The sequence below is a fragment of the Protopterus annectens genome, chromosome 6.part1, assembly GCF_019279795.1.
Source record: "Protopterus annectens isolate FY-2018-M chromosome 6.part1, PAN1.0, whole genome shotgun sequence".
Classification (NCBI taxonomy): Eukaryota; Metazoa; Chordata; order Ceratodontiformes; family Protopteridae; genus Protopterus; species Protopterus annectens.
This window is the reverse complement of record NC_056738.1, coordinates 379,310,486-379,327,265: the sequence shown is the minus strand read 5'-3', so window position 1 is coordinate 379,327,265 and position 16,780 is coordinate 379,310,486. Positions and strand designations below refer to the sequence as shown.

Sequence of the window (16,780 nt, the reverse complement as noted above, 5' to 3'; positions counted from 1 at the left end):
TCCCTTGGGATGTCCATCCATGCACCCACTTGTGTTATAAAATGTAGGCAGTCCTGACCCGACTCCTTTCAGTATGTTCATAAATCTCAGTTTTTCCTCCTTTCCCTGCCTTTGATCTCAAACAATTTCTCTCTCACTTTTTATACTTCCTCAAGTTTTGCCAGTTTCAATTCATGCTCATTTTTGGACTATTGGAGGGCCTGAGTACAAATGTGCAGACAAGGCAGTTTTCACCTTCATTTTTTAATGTACTCTAGCAGTGTTGAGCTCATTTTCATTATTTCTGCTTACATCCATTCAATTTATTCCTGGACTTCGTTATTCCCTGACTGGTAGAGCTGGCTGCTGAAATGGAAAGGACCTGTGTCTATGCAAGAAAATCCTCCTTTTCCTCTGAATTCAGTTAGGAAGATTCTTTCCTTTCCCCTTTTCTTGTTTTCTTTTTTTTTTTTTTTGTAGATTTAGAGAAAAAGGAGGTGCTCAGTCTCTCAGGGCTTAATTTACAGCTCAAATTGCTAGCTTGTTAATGTGCAGCTCAAATTGCTAGCTTGTTAATGTGCTACTGCTGATTTTGGGAGTGACATCTCTGCCCTACAACCATTTAGTTCTGCACTGTACCTGAAACACCCGGCAAAGCATCTTTGCTACTTTTTAAGTCTATTTATAATGAGAGAGACAGAGAGTGAGTGAGAGACTATTTCCAGAGTGAACGTTAGGCCTAGAAGGAGTGATGCATTGAGTTAAATTGTAGTTTTGAGGAGAGCAAACGTAAGTGAATCTGTAAGGCAGTTATGGTTAAAATCTAAAACTGTGAAACATTGTTCACAGATATAGGGTGTGAGAGGTTTAGCAGTGTGGAGATGACTAAGCCATTGAGTGAAGTTATATGGAATGAATAAAGCTGATCATTTTGTGGGAGACGTATCTGCAGTGTGAAATCTTAATTGTGATCTCTTTCTGTTCTTGTCCTCTTCTTCCCATTCGTTTACAACTGCAAACTCGAACTGCTTTCTCTACTTCAGGTCTCCTTTTTTATTACTTTTTCCTTCTTTGACAGCTGCTACTTGTATATTCAGTTAGACACAGTAGTATTTGTTGAATATGTAATCACTATATTTCAAATAGTGTTTGTGCCCGCAAAGGGTCTTCTGTTATATTTGTATGTTTTCTCTCAAATGTTTTTGGAGCTTTTCTGCCTGGGCTACCACTGAAAATGGATGTTGAAACCCCAGTCTGCACTTACTGGTAACCAAATGCAAATAAATAAATTTAGAAATTGTGCTCATTGTGAATATTTATTTATTCATTCATTCATTCATTCATCTATATTTGTTTACTGAAAAAGTTCAACTGAGAATTAAACTTCCCAGCAGACACCTGGGGAGAAAAGCTCCATTTTACATATATAAAGTTTATATGACAATGTGCAGAACATTAACAGTGACAGACGTAGCTCTCCATGAATTCTTGACAAATTTAGGGACAAATCCAGAAATTAGGAACGACAAGAAACATTTTTAAAACATTAGTACTTTTAACTTTACAGAAGAAGACAGGTATGAACTGATGTACATTTTCTGATGTAAAAAATCTCAAATTATTGTTATTCATTGTGTAATGTACCACCTTTTATCCAAATGCCATCAGTTTAAGAAGGATTAAAAGGGACAGAGCTAAAGCATGAGTCAAAATTGGTGACATTTCAGAGGTATAGCAACATAGGTCTAGAACTATTCACTGAAAGCACATTTCACTGAAACACATTTGACTGCACAGATCACTGAAAACACAATTCACTGAAACACATTTCACTGAAAGTTATATATGGCCTTTTCCCCACTGTAGTGCAACCCTGGAGTTAGAATATATAGTAAGGGTGGGGGCACCACCCCCTATCTATTTTAAATATTTTGAACTGTACACATGGATACTTGCAATTTCAATAAATTACTCTTCTAAACTTAATATATATCCAAACTATGTGGGGGGCTACTCCCCCCACACCCCCCGTACTATATATTCTAACTCCAAGGTCCGTACTACAGTGGGGAAAAGGCTATATATAACTTTCAGTGAAATATGTTTCAGTGAATTGAGTTTTCAGTGAATTGTGCTTTCAGTGAATAGTCCTAGACCCGGCGACATATCAAGAGTTAAATAATGAATTAATTGTATTGTGCTATGTACATTCATTTAAGTGAGTGATTTTTAAAAATTATTCAAAGTTTTTGAGGTTGCAGTCTAGTACACATATATTAAAGTGATTCTCTTGTACAAAACTAATACAAAGACAGTTCTTATGGTTGAACTGTGCCATGCACATATATTAAAATAAATTTTTATACAAAAACAGTACTGGAGAAAGTTGGGGTCTTAAGTAGTGTGGGGTGTAATTGAAATTGGGTAGGCACCCTGGTTGGGATGATACAAGTGTGAAAGAATGGAGAGAGAGAGGGAGCTGGACAGAGTGATACATTGTGTAGTGAAAATGACAGCCTTGGTTAAGGATAGAGAAGATGGTTAGTGTAAGATGAGAGATAAATGTTCATGAGGAATATGTAGCAGAAGATATGCAGGGGAGGTAAACGGTGGGAAGAGGGATGCATGTTTGGGATCAGAAGTAGATGAGCACCTTGATAAGGTCAGTGATATGTTAGAGGTGCATTCTGGTAATTAATTTAGAATATGTTAGCCTGCATAAGAGATGTGCTGTAGTTGGTTAAGCAGTATGCTGTTTTGTGGGAAGAAGTGGAAAGAAAAGGAGTCATTTAGAGTAATGAAGATGATGGATCAGTGAACTTCAATCTTGTCTGGTAGAGTATCACCCAGCTAACTAGAAAATGGAAGTTGGTATTAGCCAGGATTCTGTATAATACCAGCCACATGTTTATGAAAGCATTCAGCTTCATTGGCATAGCAGGAAAAAACCTTGATTTTGTGGCCTAGGCATCCTGAATTAGTTAGTGGCTTGGGCACCTGCTGAAGCTGGTTGCTAGGAATGATGCAGCTTAACAAGCTTCCCTTCCTCTGGAGGGACTATGTGGATGTGCATGCCTATACACTCATTCCTTTCGTTAGTGTTTCTGATGGAGATTGGAGGACACCCAGGAGTACTGTCATTACATGAAGCAGTAGGGCAGGCCTGAGGAGGTACATTGCTTGGGGAAGTGGGTAATGTGCCCTTGCTAATATCCTTTGCATGATGAAACCTGGCACAGCTTCTGGGCTTGCACCATAGGGCTAAAAACAGTAAATAAATAAATAAAATAATCCCCGTACATTGTGTATGATGGCACCATTCTCCATTGTTTGTCTCCCTGCCTAGGAGGAAAAAATGGGCTGTAGAGCTATTGTCTCCCAGAGGATGAGTGAGCCCTTGGAGTAAGTGAAGGCTGAGACTTGATAGTTAGAAAGGAAGATTAAATAAAAAACCTCTTGAGAAGCCAGGTATAATGTTGTGCAGTACTGCATGTTTTCAGGTACGCAATATACATTCCTTGATTTATTTTTGATAGCTACTTGTATTGGAAATTGTTTGATTTTGGAAATGGTTTTTGTGTATGGAGACGTGTGGATGTTTAAAGTAAGAATGAAGGTTCCATACTTTAGAATCCATTTGCAGATTTGTGACGGAGAGCGTATTTAGGCATCTGTAAGTGAGCTACTTATAAAGTAGCATTTATAAATGCAATTATTCTGATAGGCAAAAGCGGTCATTTTAAAATTGCAAGATATAATAGTTAGAGGGAGAACATAAGAAAATAAGAATGGCATTGTGGTACATGGGTAAATGAATGAGGTCATTACAAAAAGAGGTTAATATGAAGGTTTGCTACAAAATTCTTTAATATGGGATAAGAAGCAGAAATACTGCAAGTAAAGGAAATGTGTGGAAGATTAATTGAGGCATATCAGGAGTTATGCCTCTCAACTCACCAGATTTTTGCCTCATATTATTGGTCCTCATTAAAAGGTATGATTTTCTAGCAAGTCATTTAGGATTGCTATCACTAAATAATGATGGACATTTGAGTTTCAGACTTCATATCCTTCAGAAGATGCATGCTAACACAAAACATGTTATTCTAGCAACTTCCTGAGTTTATAAGAGTAATAATAAACCTCTGTCCCTATTTTTGGGCCTTTGTCCTCCTATTATTTTTGGCTTTGTTCAGATTTCTTGTCCTCAGAGGTTGAAAGATATGGTCAGGATTTGTCATAATTTGGTATATTCATTGCAAGAGGAAGTGAGATCAAAAGAGGTATGTATGTGAGGGCTGGCTCTGGGTTGGTGGATGTGTTGACATGTAGTACTGTGTAAGACTGTAGGGAAGAGTTAGTTTGTGAAGGTGTGTAGAAAGAATGCAGTGTAGACTAATTTTTTAAATAAGGAGAAGACAGCATTAAATGTTGTGCATGTAAAACTTGAGTTGCTTGACTAGAGTTAAGTGAATGAGTACATAAAGAGTGAATCTTGTTATTGTAGTCAGTAGTTTGTGAATGGTGCAATGCATTGTGGGTACTATATTATATATATATATATATATATATATATATATATATATATATTAGTAAACACTGGTGACACATGAAGATACTTGTAAGCCAAGTATAATGGTGATTGAGGGAATATAAAATATTGCATGATAGCATGAGGAGGTTAGAAAATATTGGAAGGAGAAACTGGAAAAGCAGTTTTCAACAATGGACAGATTAATTGGGGGGTGGGGGGTGGGGGATGGCATAGTTAACACAGTTACCTCGCAGACACAAGGTACAGGGTTTGATTCTCACTTTTGTGAAGCTGGCTATTTAAGATGGACGAGAAGGGTAGCTAGCCTAGTACTGCCTATGAACAATGAGAGAACGTGCATGGCTCCCAAGTGTGCAGCAAACTCCAGATGGTTTAAGATTTTTTGATAGGATGTGTTAACACAGGTATTTTTACACAAAAAGCAGACTTCAAATAATTTTTCCTCAAGTGGGTAGTAAATATGGGAAGTGTGGTGGGAAAGAAAGAGGTAACCAGAAATGTTTTTTTTTTTTTGTGTGTGTAATGAGTTGCCAGATTTTAAAAACTCTGTATAGAATACTCTATCAGAAGTAGTGGGGGAGCAAATGGCTGTAGCTAAACAAATTATCCTTTTGAGTTGAGACACATAATCTTAGTAGCCTAAACATAGTAAGATCTTATTAAACTTAATTATGTTGGCTGCTAAAAGAAATTACTAGAAAATGAAAAAAAAAATCTAAACCAACTGTGTTTGAAGTACTTAAAATTGTAAAAGAGAGAAAATAACTGAAATTGGGATATTTAGGAAAGGGAAGGAGTAAATTGCATAGAAATAAGTGGAATTTATGGAAGTAATATATGCAGAATAATGTTCAGTGGGAGGAATGAGGTTTAGAAAAAGGGCAGGAATTGAGATAATTATGTATTGTTGGACCGTATGATTGTTGTTATAAAGAAAGAATGTAACGTATAATGTATGGAAATAAAAAAAAATACTAATTCTTTTATTAATGTAAATGTGTCTTGTGTCTTAAATGATGCAGCTTTATTAATTTATAATGGTGAGTAAGTGGATAATGCTCATGTTAAAACAATAGCAGTTGGAATAGAGGAAGTTACAAACAGTTGTTCAGAAGACCAGACAGGTAAGAAAGGCAGTTGATGTAAAGCTGTACAGAAAATGGTATTTGCATCCTAGGGGTGACTGTTTAGGAAAATCTGAAATGACTGTAGATATTACTTAGCAGGAGGTAGTTGTGCAATATATAAACAAGGTGAAGGAAAGTGATTCACAGAAAAGAGGTTATAAGTAATTTGTTTTTACTAACACAAGGCATTATTAAGTGTAAGTTATTCATGTATGTATGTTTAAAGAACACCATTCCCCCAAAGACATGATTATTGAAGCATTGTTAGATATTTGTAAAACTGGGAAAACACCACTGGAATAGCCAAAGACAAAGGTAGACCAAAATTTAGCGTAAACTTTGTAAGACTGGGCCTACTTCCTGTGCTCACCAGTGTCTTCCTGCCCAGCAGTGTTGAAGTAAGTAAAGTAGTTGTCAACTCTGTATCCTTAACATTTACTTGCCCTCCTTGTATTATGGACAAGAAAACTAGTACATAGGAGCAAATTACATAGAAAAAGAAATGGGAATTGTGGGAACAGTACATGCAAAGGAAGAACGAAGTTTAAAAGAAGGCAGTATTTGAAAGAGCTATCTAATGTTTGATTGACAGTGACTGGATAGAAGTGATGTATGATGTTTGCAACTAAAATTATGTCAATATGGTTTGTTCTCGTTTATCTAAATGTATGATTGCCTATATTATACGTGATAATCTAATAAAGATGGTTTTTGCTTTAAAAATAGAAGACTAGTACATAACTCCCAATCTGGAAAAGCAGAGAGAAGAACTACAAATAATGGCAGGCATACCTGTTCTGTGCACATTTCCAACAGCCCCAATGTTTTAATTTATTTTCTAATTTTGCCATAAAAAAGTCTAGTTAATAGGACAACCTATGAATCTAGTAATGTTTTGTATCACTGTGTATTTGTTGTAGCAGTTTTGTATAGGTTAAACTTGTAGGAAATTGGAGCAAGTGTAGCGGGGAGCATTCATGTCAGTAAAAGACAGTTGGATTGCACTGTGTAAACATTGTATTACATCTTCAAGATTAAATTTTATTTTTTTTTAGGAAACAATCATTGCTGACATATTGGAGAGGAAAGCTTCAGTATTTTTCTAGAAGGGCATGAACTAATTTGGCCTTTTCTGTCCCTGGTTCAAATGAAAGTGTTAACCTTATGTTTATTTTTTTTTTAATGTATATTGAAAACATTGGTCATTAGTCACTTGCAAATTATTTAAGTATGTAGCAGCCAATCAGTGCTAATATTTTGGTTATTTAAACTCTCATGTTAATTCGTAAGTTGTCTGCTGCTAGATTGTTTTTTTTTTTTTTGAGAACAAAAACACTCGCCATATATTTTCATTTAAACACTCGCCATATATTTTCATTTAAACTCACCTTGGTTTGTTTGACTTTTGTGCTGTTGCTTTTAATTTTAAATTTCAGTGAAGCAAATAAAAGTTGTGTTCTCTGCTGAACATTTAGCCTTTGCAATTATCAAGACATTTGTGTTCTGTCTTAGGTGAGAGAGTTATAAATCTGCAGGTCTAATTGCACATTATTTGTAATGTTTTTTTTTCTTGAATGCTGCTTACGTGACTGGTAGACTGTATTCTAGCTGGCAGGCAGACTACCTTTTTGCAATTGCATATTTTCCTTCATTGAAAATACAAAAGCCTATATGGAGGTGTACGCAAAAGCCCTGTATGATGATATAAACTGCATAGAAATGGTAGTACCAGACAGCCTAGGTCAAACAGCAAAAACAAGCCGCCCTGGTGAGTCACCTGGTATTCATAGGTTGTACAACAAAAGAAAGAGAATTCTGTCTAGATGTAACAGAATGTGCACAACAGAGCAAAACAATCCCTCATTAGTCTAAAGAAGCAAATGAGGGAACTAGTTAAGTCTTCAAAAACAAATTTTGAAGCAAAAATAGTCTCCCAAGCTAAGGATAAGCATAAAGCATTTTTCAGTTGTGTCCGCAGTCTTAAGGGCAACACCCAACAACTTGCGGATTTAGTTGTAGATGGCATCACGTATACTCAGAAATAAGAAATAGCAAATCTGCTGGCCGATAAATTCAGCTCAGATTTCACCACCCCCATCACCTCATGTCATCCTCCTAAGAAATGCCCTCCAGCAGTTATCACCAAAGAACAGGCTACTACTGTGCTTTCTAAAGCTAAAACATCATGACTATGATGTGTCCTGTCAATATACCAGGATGCCTCTTAAATACCTCAACTGGACCTGTCAGGCCCACTAGGATCTCTGTTTAACCACAGCCTCTGGGCTGACTTTGTCGTGGTGGAGTGGAAGACCGCAACAGTCATCCCATTGCATAAAGGGGGAGCATCAACTGACCACAACAGTCATCCCATTGCATAAAGGGGGAGCATCAACTGACCTGGGAAATTACAGACCTGTAAGTTTGACAAGTCTCATATGCAGTGCCATGGAAAGAATAATCATGGACCTGATAAAGAATGACATAGGAAACCTCCAAACACTGGACCCATCCCAATTCGGCTTTGTCATGAGCAGGTTATCATGCCTACTAAATCTGGTGGGCTTCTTTGAGAAAGTCACTAGGGCCATGGATGAAAGTAAAACAGTGCATACTGCCTGTGACGACTTGGCCAAAGATTTGACACATTTCCTCACTCAGACATTATAAATAAACTCTCAAAACTGGGCATAAATCCCCACATCACCAGATGGATAGCCAAATGGCTCATTGACAAGACACATGTTGAAGTGGTTGAATCCAAATCCAGTAAGATGCCAGTTACCAGTGGTATTCCTCAGGCCTCCGTGCTAGGACTACACCTATTTAGATATACATCTCTGAAGTCGAGGCTAATGGAGAAGGCCTTTGGCTTAGAAAGTTTGCTGGCAACTGCAAATTGGGACAATCATTCAATCCCCCAACAATATCTTTCAAAAGGGTCTGACAATTAAAAGTGATTGGTGCTAGAGCCGTGGCCTAAAACTAAATGCATAATTATACCCTTTGGGAAGTCGGATACTGTTTCAAATTACAACATTAATACCACACCCCTAAGCGGAAACTTAGCGCTGAGAAGTCTATCTGCACAGATAGTGACCTGAACTTTGTTTACCATGTGTCCACAATGATGAGGAAGTCCTGCTGTATTTCACAGCTTATAAGTAAAGGTATGGCATCCAGATCTGAGGAAGTCATAGTCCAATTGTACTTGGACCTCATCAGACCAATAATAGAGTACAGTGCACCTTTTGGCATATACTTGACTAGGCACCAACACCTGGTGTGACCTCGGAGGTTCCTCACAAAGAAAATACATGTCCTATTCACTAAGACTAAAAGCCCTATCCCTTTCATCTGTCTCCTACAGACTATTAAGGGGTGACCTATGCCTAACCTACAAGGCACTTCCAAATCCAGCCCTGATGGAGCTGTTGAACATTTGCAAGACTAACAACACAAGGTCACCTGATTGAGGGATCTAAACCTAGTCTGAAACATGCTGGAGAGACAGGTATGTATTTCAGAGATTACCCCCTTCTTTAAGAACATGCTTCCTATTAATGTTAAGCAGAGCCTTTCCCTGTCCCTCTTCAAACGCAGTTTGGATCAATGGATGGGGAATCATAAATTCATTCCTGAGGTAGCATGTATATCTTTTATGGGTGGGGCAATCTGTAAAATACTCTGACAAACCTAAGCCATTCTCTAGCCCCTGGGGATCAAACATTTGGTAATATTTGGGTAGTATTGGCTAGGCAGCTCTTAAACTGTTAGCCTAGTGGTCACCTGTGAACCTGTAGGAGCAAAATATATATATTCATCCAGAAAAAGGAAGTCATTGTCCCACTGTACTCATCCCTCATTAGACCCATTATAGAGTACAGCACCCCATTTGGTATGAACCTCACAAAACAGCTGCAACAGCTGGAAAGGCTGCAGAAATACCTCACTAAAAGAATCACAGGCCTAAAGCAGATGCCCTATGCTGACTGTCTTAAAAAAAAAAAAAAAAAAAAACTCTAGCTGTACTCTGTGGCATATAGTCTACTCAGAGGTGATCTCTGCTTAACATACAAGGCCATGTCAAACCCTTAGCTGTTGGACATGCTCTACTTAAAGAAATCCCAATCCTTCAGAGTCGCACGCTCCAGGGATCTAAACCTTGTAATCACAATGAACAAAACATGCTGGAGGGATAGGCTGCTGACCCAGAGACTCCCCATACTCTGGAATAGACTGCCCATACATGTCAAGCAGAGCACCTCCTTGGCCCTCTTCAAAAGGAACCTTGACGATTGGATGGGAGATACGAAATTCACTCCGGGGGATCACATCAGTTGCCCTGCTAGACAGGGATCCAGGGAAGTAAATATTGTGGGAAGAAATATCCAGGGAATTGTTATGACTAGGCTTGTATAGGCCTTAAGGCCGATAGCCTAGTACCAACCTATGAACCTATATACACATATATATACATATATATATATATATATATATATATATATATATGTATATATTTATTTCTTTTTTTTTTTTTTTTGCTTGTGTCATGTTTAAGTAATGATTGAAATTTAACTGAAACAAAACCCAGCATCCTCAGGAGCGAAAGTGAACAATTTGTGCAGTGTAATAAAAGTTATTGTAAACTGTGTGCTATCGGGGGGTGGGGGGTTAAATATAGCTTTTATGGATACTGAAGATCTTGGCTTCATTTTTATGTTTTGCTGAGAAATTATATTCATGTTTGTAAACAGAAGGAGAGTTGGTTAGTCATTTTGTAATTCATCCTTGATGTTGGGTGGGGGTGGAAGATTAGGAGGCAGATCTTTGGCTTTCTGTATTATCTGCAAATAATAAAATGAAATGTGGCAAGCTGCAGGGTAGCCTGTTAGCAAATATAGAGAATAACAGTGGAGATGTGATATACTTTGGTTAGTTTGGCAGTAGGAAAAGTTTGTGTGTGTACATTTGATCCTTGCATTCTCTCTGGATAAAAAAATCTTTAAAGCAGCTGACAGATAAAGAATAACTCCAGTGGCTGAGAGTGAGATGAGTAAGAAATTATGATCTGCTAAGTTAGAGGTAGGAAAGATGGGTATGGGCCTGAAGTTAGTGGCAGAATTTGGTGTAGTGATTTTGAAAGAGGGACTGATAGCTTCTACTTACCATGGTACTACCACACAGATTATAGATGGTGATAGCGAGTGTTAGCTGTTCATTTGTTCTCAGCACATAATAAACCTAGGAAAAACACCATCTGCCCTGGTTAGGGGGGATCAGTAGGAGTTTGTTCTGATGACCTTTTCACAGACTTTCAATTTTATTGAGGAAGTGAATTTATTGGGTGGTAGGGAGTGGATGAGGTTTGGGTAGAAGGGCAAATTCTTTCAAAAAGTAATTTTATAAGGGCAGAGAGGATATAGTAATGGGTCCGTTTTTATTTTTACTATTGTTTAGAGACTGGTCATGTATTTGATTGGCTATTTTCTAGAAATATTTATGTTTTTATACAGACGTTTATTGGGTGAAAGAGAACCTTGTGATGTGCTGATGTGTGTGTGTGTAGGAGTGTTAAAAGAATGGTATGAATATTCCTCATTGTGAAAGCAGTAGCTTGTTGAGCAGTAAATAGTGGATGTGTAGAGCATATTAGTGTTGTTATTGGTACCCCCTTAACTACATATTTGTAGGCCTTCAGTCCTGATTTAGCTGACCACTTGCATTGTTTACTACTTTACAAGGTAACTTTTAAAGAAAGTTAAACTATAGTGGTTACTTTGCCAGGCTGTACATGCAGACAGTGACTCGGGTTTAACAGTTCTGGATGTATTTTAACAGACTGATAGTCAGAGTTCCAGAAAGGAAGAGTCAAGTCTTCCAGGTAACAGCTAATTTGCAAGCACTCTTGAATTGTTGTACAGGTCTGTTGCCCACTTCCCAAATATACATTTTAAAAGTGTTATTTTGTATTTGTTGCTGCATCCTGCTGTCTGTATTTCTGGTACGTATTCCTTTTTTTGAGGTAGGTGAGTTGCCGATTGCCTTGAACCCCTCTACATTTCCTTGATCTTTTCCTGTACTTGCTTCTTGGCCCTCATGTGGTCATTTGGTTGGAATTATGCCTCATGGTTGCTGTTCTAACAATATTGTCACAGTGGTGTGTCACTTGCTCATAGAAAAAAAAAGATTGCCCCTAGCACAGATTGACTTGGACACTAGCATCGAAGATTTTTTTCCTCCACTTTTACTTTGGTGTTGAGCTCTGTAAATTCACAGAGTAGTTTCCTCTATTGTTGTCTGTTGGCTTTGATGTGCCTTGTTCCACATGCACGTGCACACCACAACTGCTCATATAAAACCTTCTTATTACTATTTCAGTGGAGCCAAGGGGAAGCCATACTTGACAATTGACCAGCTAACAGATTTTATCAACCATAAGCAGCGAGATCCTCGACTCAATGAAATTCTTTACCCACCATTGAAGAAAGAACAGATTCGCCAGGTTATTGAGAAATATGAACCAAATCGACAGTTTGTAGAAAAGGGTAAATGACTTTTAGATTATATGGAGATGTATTTGTTTATTTTTTGTGACTGATGTATTTTTGAAGGACAGACTAAGATGTAGAGCATAACATTAGACGTATTTCACTGAAGAAACCACTTAACAGGAAACGGAAAAGTTAAGTAGTCTTTTCCATTTCATAGTAGTAGTAGAAGCATAACTGTTAATATTATCATGCCTGCTAGACCATGGTTTCTGCTGTATTTAACATTTATCAATAATTAAACTAACTTAACATCCAGCTCAACATTTTCATTTTATTGCAGATCAGATTTCTTTGGAAGGTTTCAGTTTGTATCTGAGTGGAGATGAAAACAGCATTGTTCCCCCAGAAGCTCTTGATATTTGTGATGATATGACTCAGCCACTCAGCCATTACTTTATTAATTCTTCGCACAACACCTATCTTACAGGTAAATTCTTTCACTTTTCTTTCATATTTAGCATACTAGATGCAGTTGGCATAATAGAGGGATTTGCAGACTTTCTACTACAAAAAAAAGTATATAGCTGTATTTTTATGAGGTTTATAGCTTTGTTGTAATATTTCATACTGACGTAATTTATGGGTCTTAGAACAGTGTTGCCTTCAGGGAAAAATGGTACTAATATCTTAGGTTAGGTACGCTTAGTGGGCACTTGCTATTTATCAAGGCAGGATTACCTTTGATTTTTTTTTTGTTGTTGTTGCTCACCAAGTCCTGTTCTGAAAGAACAATCAAAGTAGATTCATTGATTCACAAGTTAAATCAAAATAATGGCCATTTGATGGAGTGAGGCCATGAAACAACGGGGTAAGGAAGTCTTTACTTAAACTAGCTCAAAGATCACACAGACTTGACTGTATTTAGAGATGGGGGATGCAGGGGTGGGTCTTCAACCTCCAGCACCACCTTACTTATGAGTGGTAACCCTAAACTTGCCCTTATCCCAGTGCTGCACATTATGTTGCTGGAAAAAGAAAAACATTCTCTAACAAGCTTAGAGTGGTTCTCCCAGGCATTAGTCACATGTGAAAGTTTGACTAATAGAAATGTTAATAACTTAGTATTGCTGATGGAAATGTTACTTTTCAATATTTTTTTCTTTTATTTTTCTTGATATATTTAAAAAGTATTAAAACAAAGGTATTGTAAATGTCTATTAGTAAAGTAAAACATTGGTAGTAGTAAACATCTTAACAACAGTAAATGTGAAAATGCTATGCACTTGCATCTTACTATTGACATAGAAGATAGAGAGTGGCGCAGTGGATAGTGTTGTTCCCTCGCAGCAAGAGGTGCCCCAGTTCGATTCTTGGCTGGGTGCCTTCTCTGTGGAGTCTGTATGTCCTAACTGTGTTTGCGTGGGTTTCCTCTGGGTGTTCCAGTTTTTTCCCACATTCCAAAGACAATGCATTAGGTGGATGGGGCACTCTGAATTGTCCATAGGATTGAGTGTAGTGCAAGTGTGTGGTGTAGAACTACTACTGTGGCAGGGCTAGCCACACTGGTGCTCTAGATGATTGTCACTGTTGAAGTGAAACCCTGACCCTATGTGCAAAAATGGGGAAAAAGGGGTTGTGGATGGATAATGGACAGATTTCTAAACAAATTAAAAGCGTCACAAAGGAAGCAGCTTTGGCACCATTGTATGCCAGTGTTGTCACGTGGGTTTGCGAAAAACAAATTGTTCCTGAATCTGATTTTAAAAATAGCATAACATTTTATTTTAGGTTTTTGGATGAAATTTTGTAATGTGGAAAGGTTCTTTAGATGGTCTGAGCCAGTTTATATTAATCAATTTATCCACTGAGTTTGAAAAATAATATTGACTGTTTAGATATTACATTTTATAAGAATGTAGAGATGAATAGGTATGAATCTACTTCTTCTTTCGTTTTTTTCTGGTTAGGGTTCGCCACAGCAGATCACCTGTCTGCTCATGATTGACGGTGTCGAGTTGCCAGCCCGGCGCTCAACCTTCCACAGAAGGCGCGCGCGCGCACACACACACACGCACACACACACACACACACACACACACACACACACACACACACACACACAAAATTTAGAGTGTCCAATCCACCTACAGCATGTCTTTGGGATGTGGGAGGAAACCTTAGCACCCAGAAGAAACCCACTTGAACACAGGGAGGACATGCAGGCTCTAATCTACTATTTATTGCAAATCAACCTTTTCTAACGTTATTTGCATTACAATAGCCATTACTCCTACAAACTGAAGTATATTCTCATTGAGGGTCAGATGGTTAGGTTGTCGTGTTATTTTGGATCATGAAATGTTTTTAAGAAAGTTCTGCTCCCTTAAAAACATGTTTTATGAAAGTGGATAAACACAAAAATTGTGTTAAGAAAAAATATTAAGTAAAAGGGACAGTAATTTTAAACCTATTTAAAATTGAGGTAATTTGAAAAACAATGTTGACCCAGTATCTTCTTATTTTAATAGAGTTATAGTTCTGCCTTTCAGCAGTAGGAATAACAACAAAATCAAGTAAATTATAACAAAAACTGGAATTGATGAGTAAACTCACAAACCACTTTAAGGACCGAATTAGGTAATGAGATTCACTTTGTTTTCAAAAAGGGTAGAAACCTCCAAAACATTTTAGAAAGAGGTAAGAACGTTAATAGAAGTGGAGATTCCATGGAGAGTTGTAGAAGTTCTTCATACAGCATTATATAAATATTAATGATAAAGTGAGAGTTGTTAATTACCTCAAGGATATTTATTTGAGGAGTAGGTATAATTGTAGCACTACCAGAGTGGTATATCTAGCTAATTGCCAACATGTTCAACTTTATGTTGGCAAATCAGAGAGCCCCCTTAAACATAGATTTTGCAGACATCTTTATTGCATACCTAGAAAAAACACTAATGCTTTATTCCAGCACACATTAGTAACAGTGTTGTGAAATTTAAGTTCTTTATGCTCAAAAAGGTGATGCCAACTTTAAAAGGTGGAGATTGGCAAAACTACCTTGGAATATAGGGAATTATGGTGGCAATTGTTACTGGAATCTACTTGATTTTCAGGTTTAAATGACAATGTCTCTATCAGCAGTGTTTTAAAACTGCAAGCTTCTAAGTTATAAATTGGTGTTTTACATGGCAGTTTATTTTTTATATCATTATTTTTGTATGTCTGTTAATTATTTTATAGTTTATATAGTGTTGAAGTCTTAAAGATATGGAATATTTGGGTATCAGTTTGAGAGAATTAATTAAATAGTGGGCCTTGTAATTTGAATTTTATTTAAACAGCAATGAACAATTAGTATGTTTATTCTGATGAAGTCTGGGGTGTTGTTTTGGATGAAAGTGCTCAATAAGTTTAAGACTTTTTGTAGTAGTTTGGGCTCATCTTTTCCCATCTTACCTCCAGTCATTCAGACATTTTGTGGTTATTAGTTCTCAGTTTTACATCAGTCCGTGGTACTTGGAATATTTTTTCAATTTATTAGTTCACCTAACAGTATCACTAGACAAGACAAAAGGGCATAGAATGCACACAACACTAAATCTGTCCCCTTATCTAACTCTCCTACTCTGACACTAACCCGTAATCACTGACACATGAACACTAACCACTATAATGCAGTTTTGCACATTTTCACAAAAAACAGCTTTTCAGTAATTTATTAATTTTTCTGCACACTCCTACTTACCTAAACAATATAAAACTTGGATTCAGCCATATATGATTAACACAGATGAGCATCCGTGCATTTGTACAGTCACTCATTTTACACTTGCATAAACCTGTTAGCCATTTGAATGACAATCGGTTAAAATGGTCATGCCCTTAGACCAGCTCTCTTACCTGGTTAACAAACACACATGTAAATGATAAATACAGCTAGGTACTCGCATGTTTATAGGGAAAGGAAAGTATAAGTGAAGTGGTAGAGACAAGAATCATACTTGAAAGGTCTAAGTGCCCTTGTTGATCATTGGCATCTATTTTTATATGTTCCAAAAAAATAAATAAATAAACCTGAGACTATAATTAATTTTCTTTTTTGTCTGGACCAAATTCATGTTTTTGGCCTGAACTGATGTTTTTGGTTTAGTCCTGGTCCAACTCCCTGTTGCCTATTAATGTGCCCATTTTTCCTTCCTTGTATTACGTTTTAGGTGGGCTGGAGTGGTCTTGGGCATTGGTGGTACAGATAAGCCGTCCTTAGATTGTTACAATTTATTTATTTATTCTATATTACTATCCTAGCCTTCCTTGCTGCCACTATGTAGTGAGTTAGACTAAGAAGAAGATGATGCAGACATACTCCTTGCAACACTTCTTAGGCCCCTTTTCTTATCTTTCACCCCATTTTTTGTCTTCACTGCATAACATATAGCAGGTCCCCCAGCACCTTATGTACTAGACAGATCTGGGTCAGCAGCATAGGAAGACAGTCTAACCCATGTTGTTAAACTATTTGAAATCTGCTTTATATGTGCAGTAAGGCATGTTGTGACACTGGTTTTGATGTTTGCCTTTTTACTGGCATAAATTGCATTCCAGTCCACACTAGGTGTGATGTG

The 16,780-nt window shown here is 37.3% G+C and overlaps 1 protein-coding gene across 2 annotated transcripts in view; it reads left to right on the top strand.

The window, feature by feature from the left end:
* The window catches only part of PLCB3 (phospholipase C beta 3), a 2,354,563-nt gene that overhangs the window by 1,522,922 nt on the left and 814,861 nt on the right, over nt 1-16,780 (top strand). For both annotated transcript variants that reach the window (XM_044075790.1, XM_044075791.1), the window contains exons 9-10: nt 12,043-12,209; nt 12,496-12,642. In XM_044075790.1, the coding sequence (XP_043931725.1) occupies nt 12,043-12,209; nt 12,496-12,642 (314 nt within the window). The remainder of the gene's footprint in view (nt 1-12,042; nt 12,210-12,495; nt 12,643-16,780) is intronic.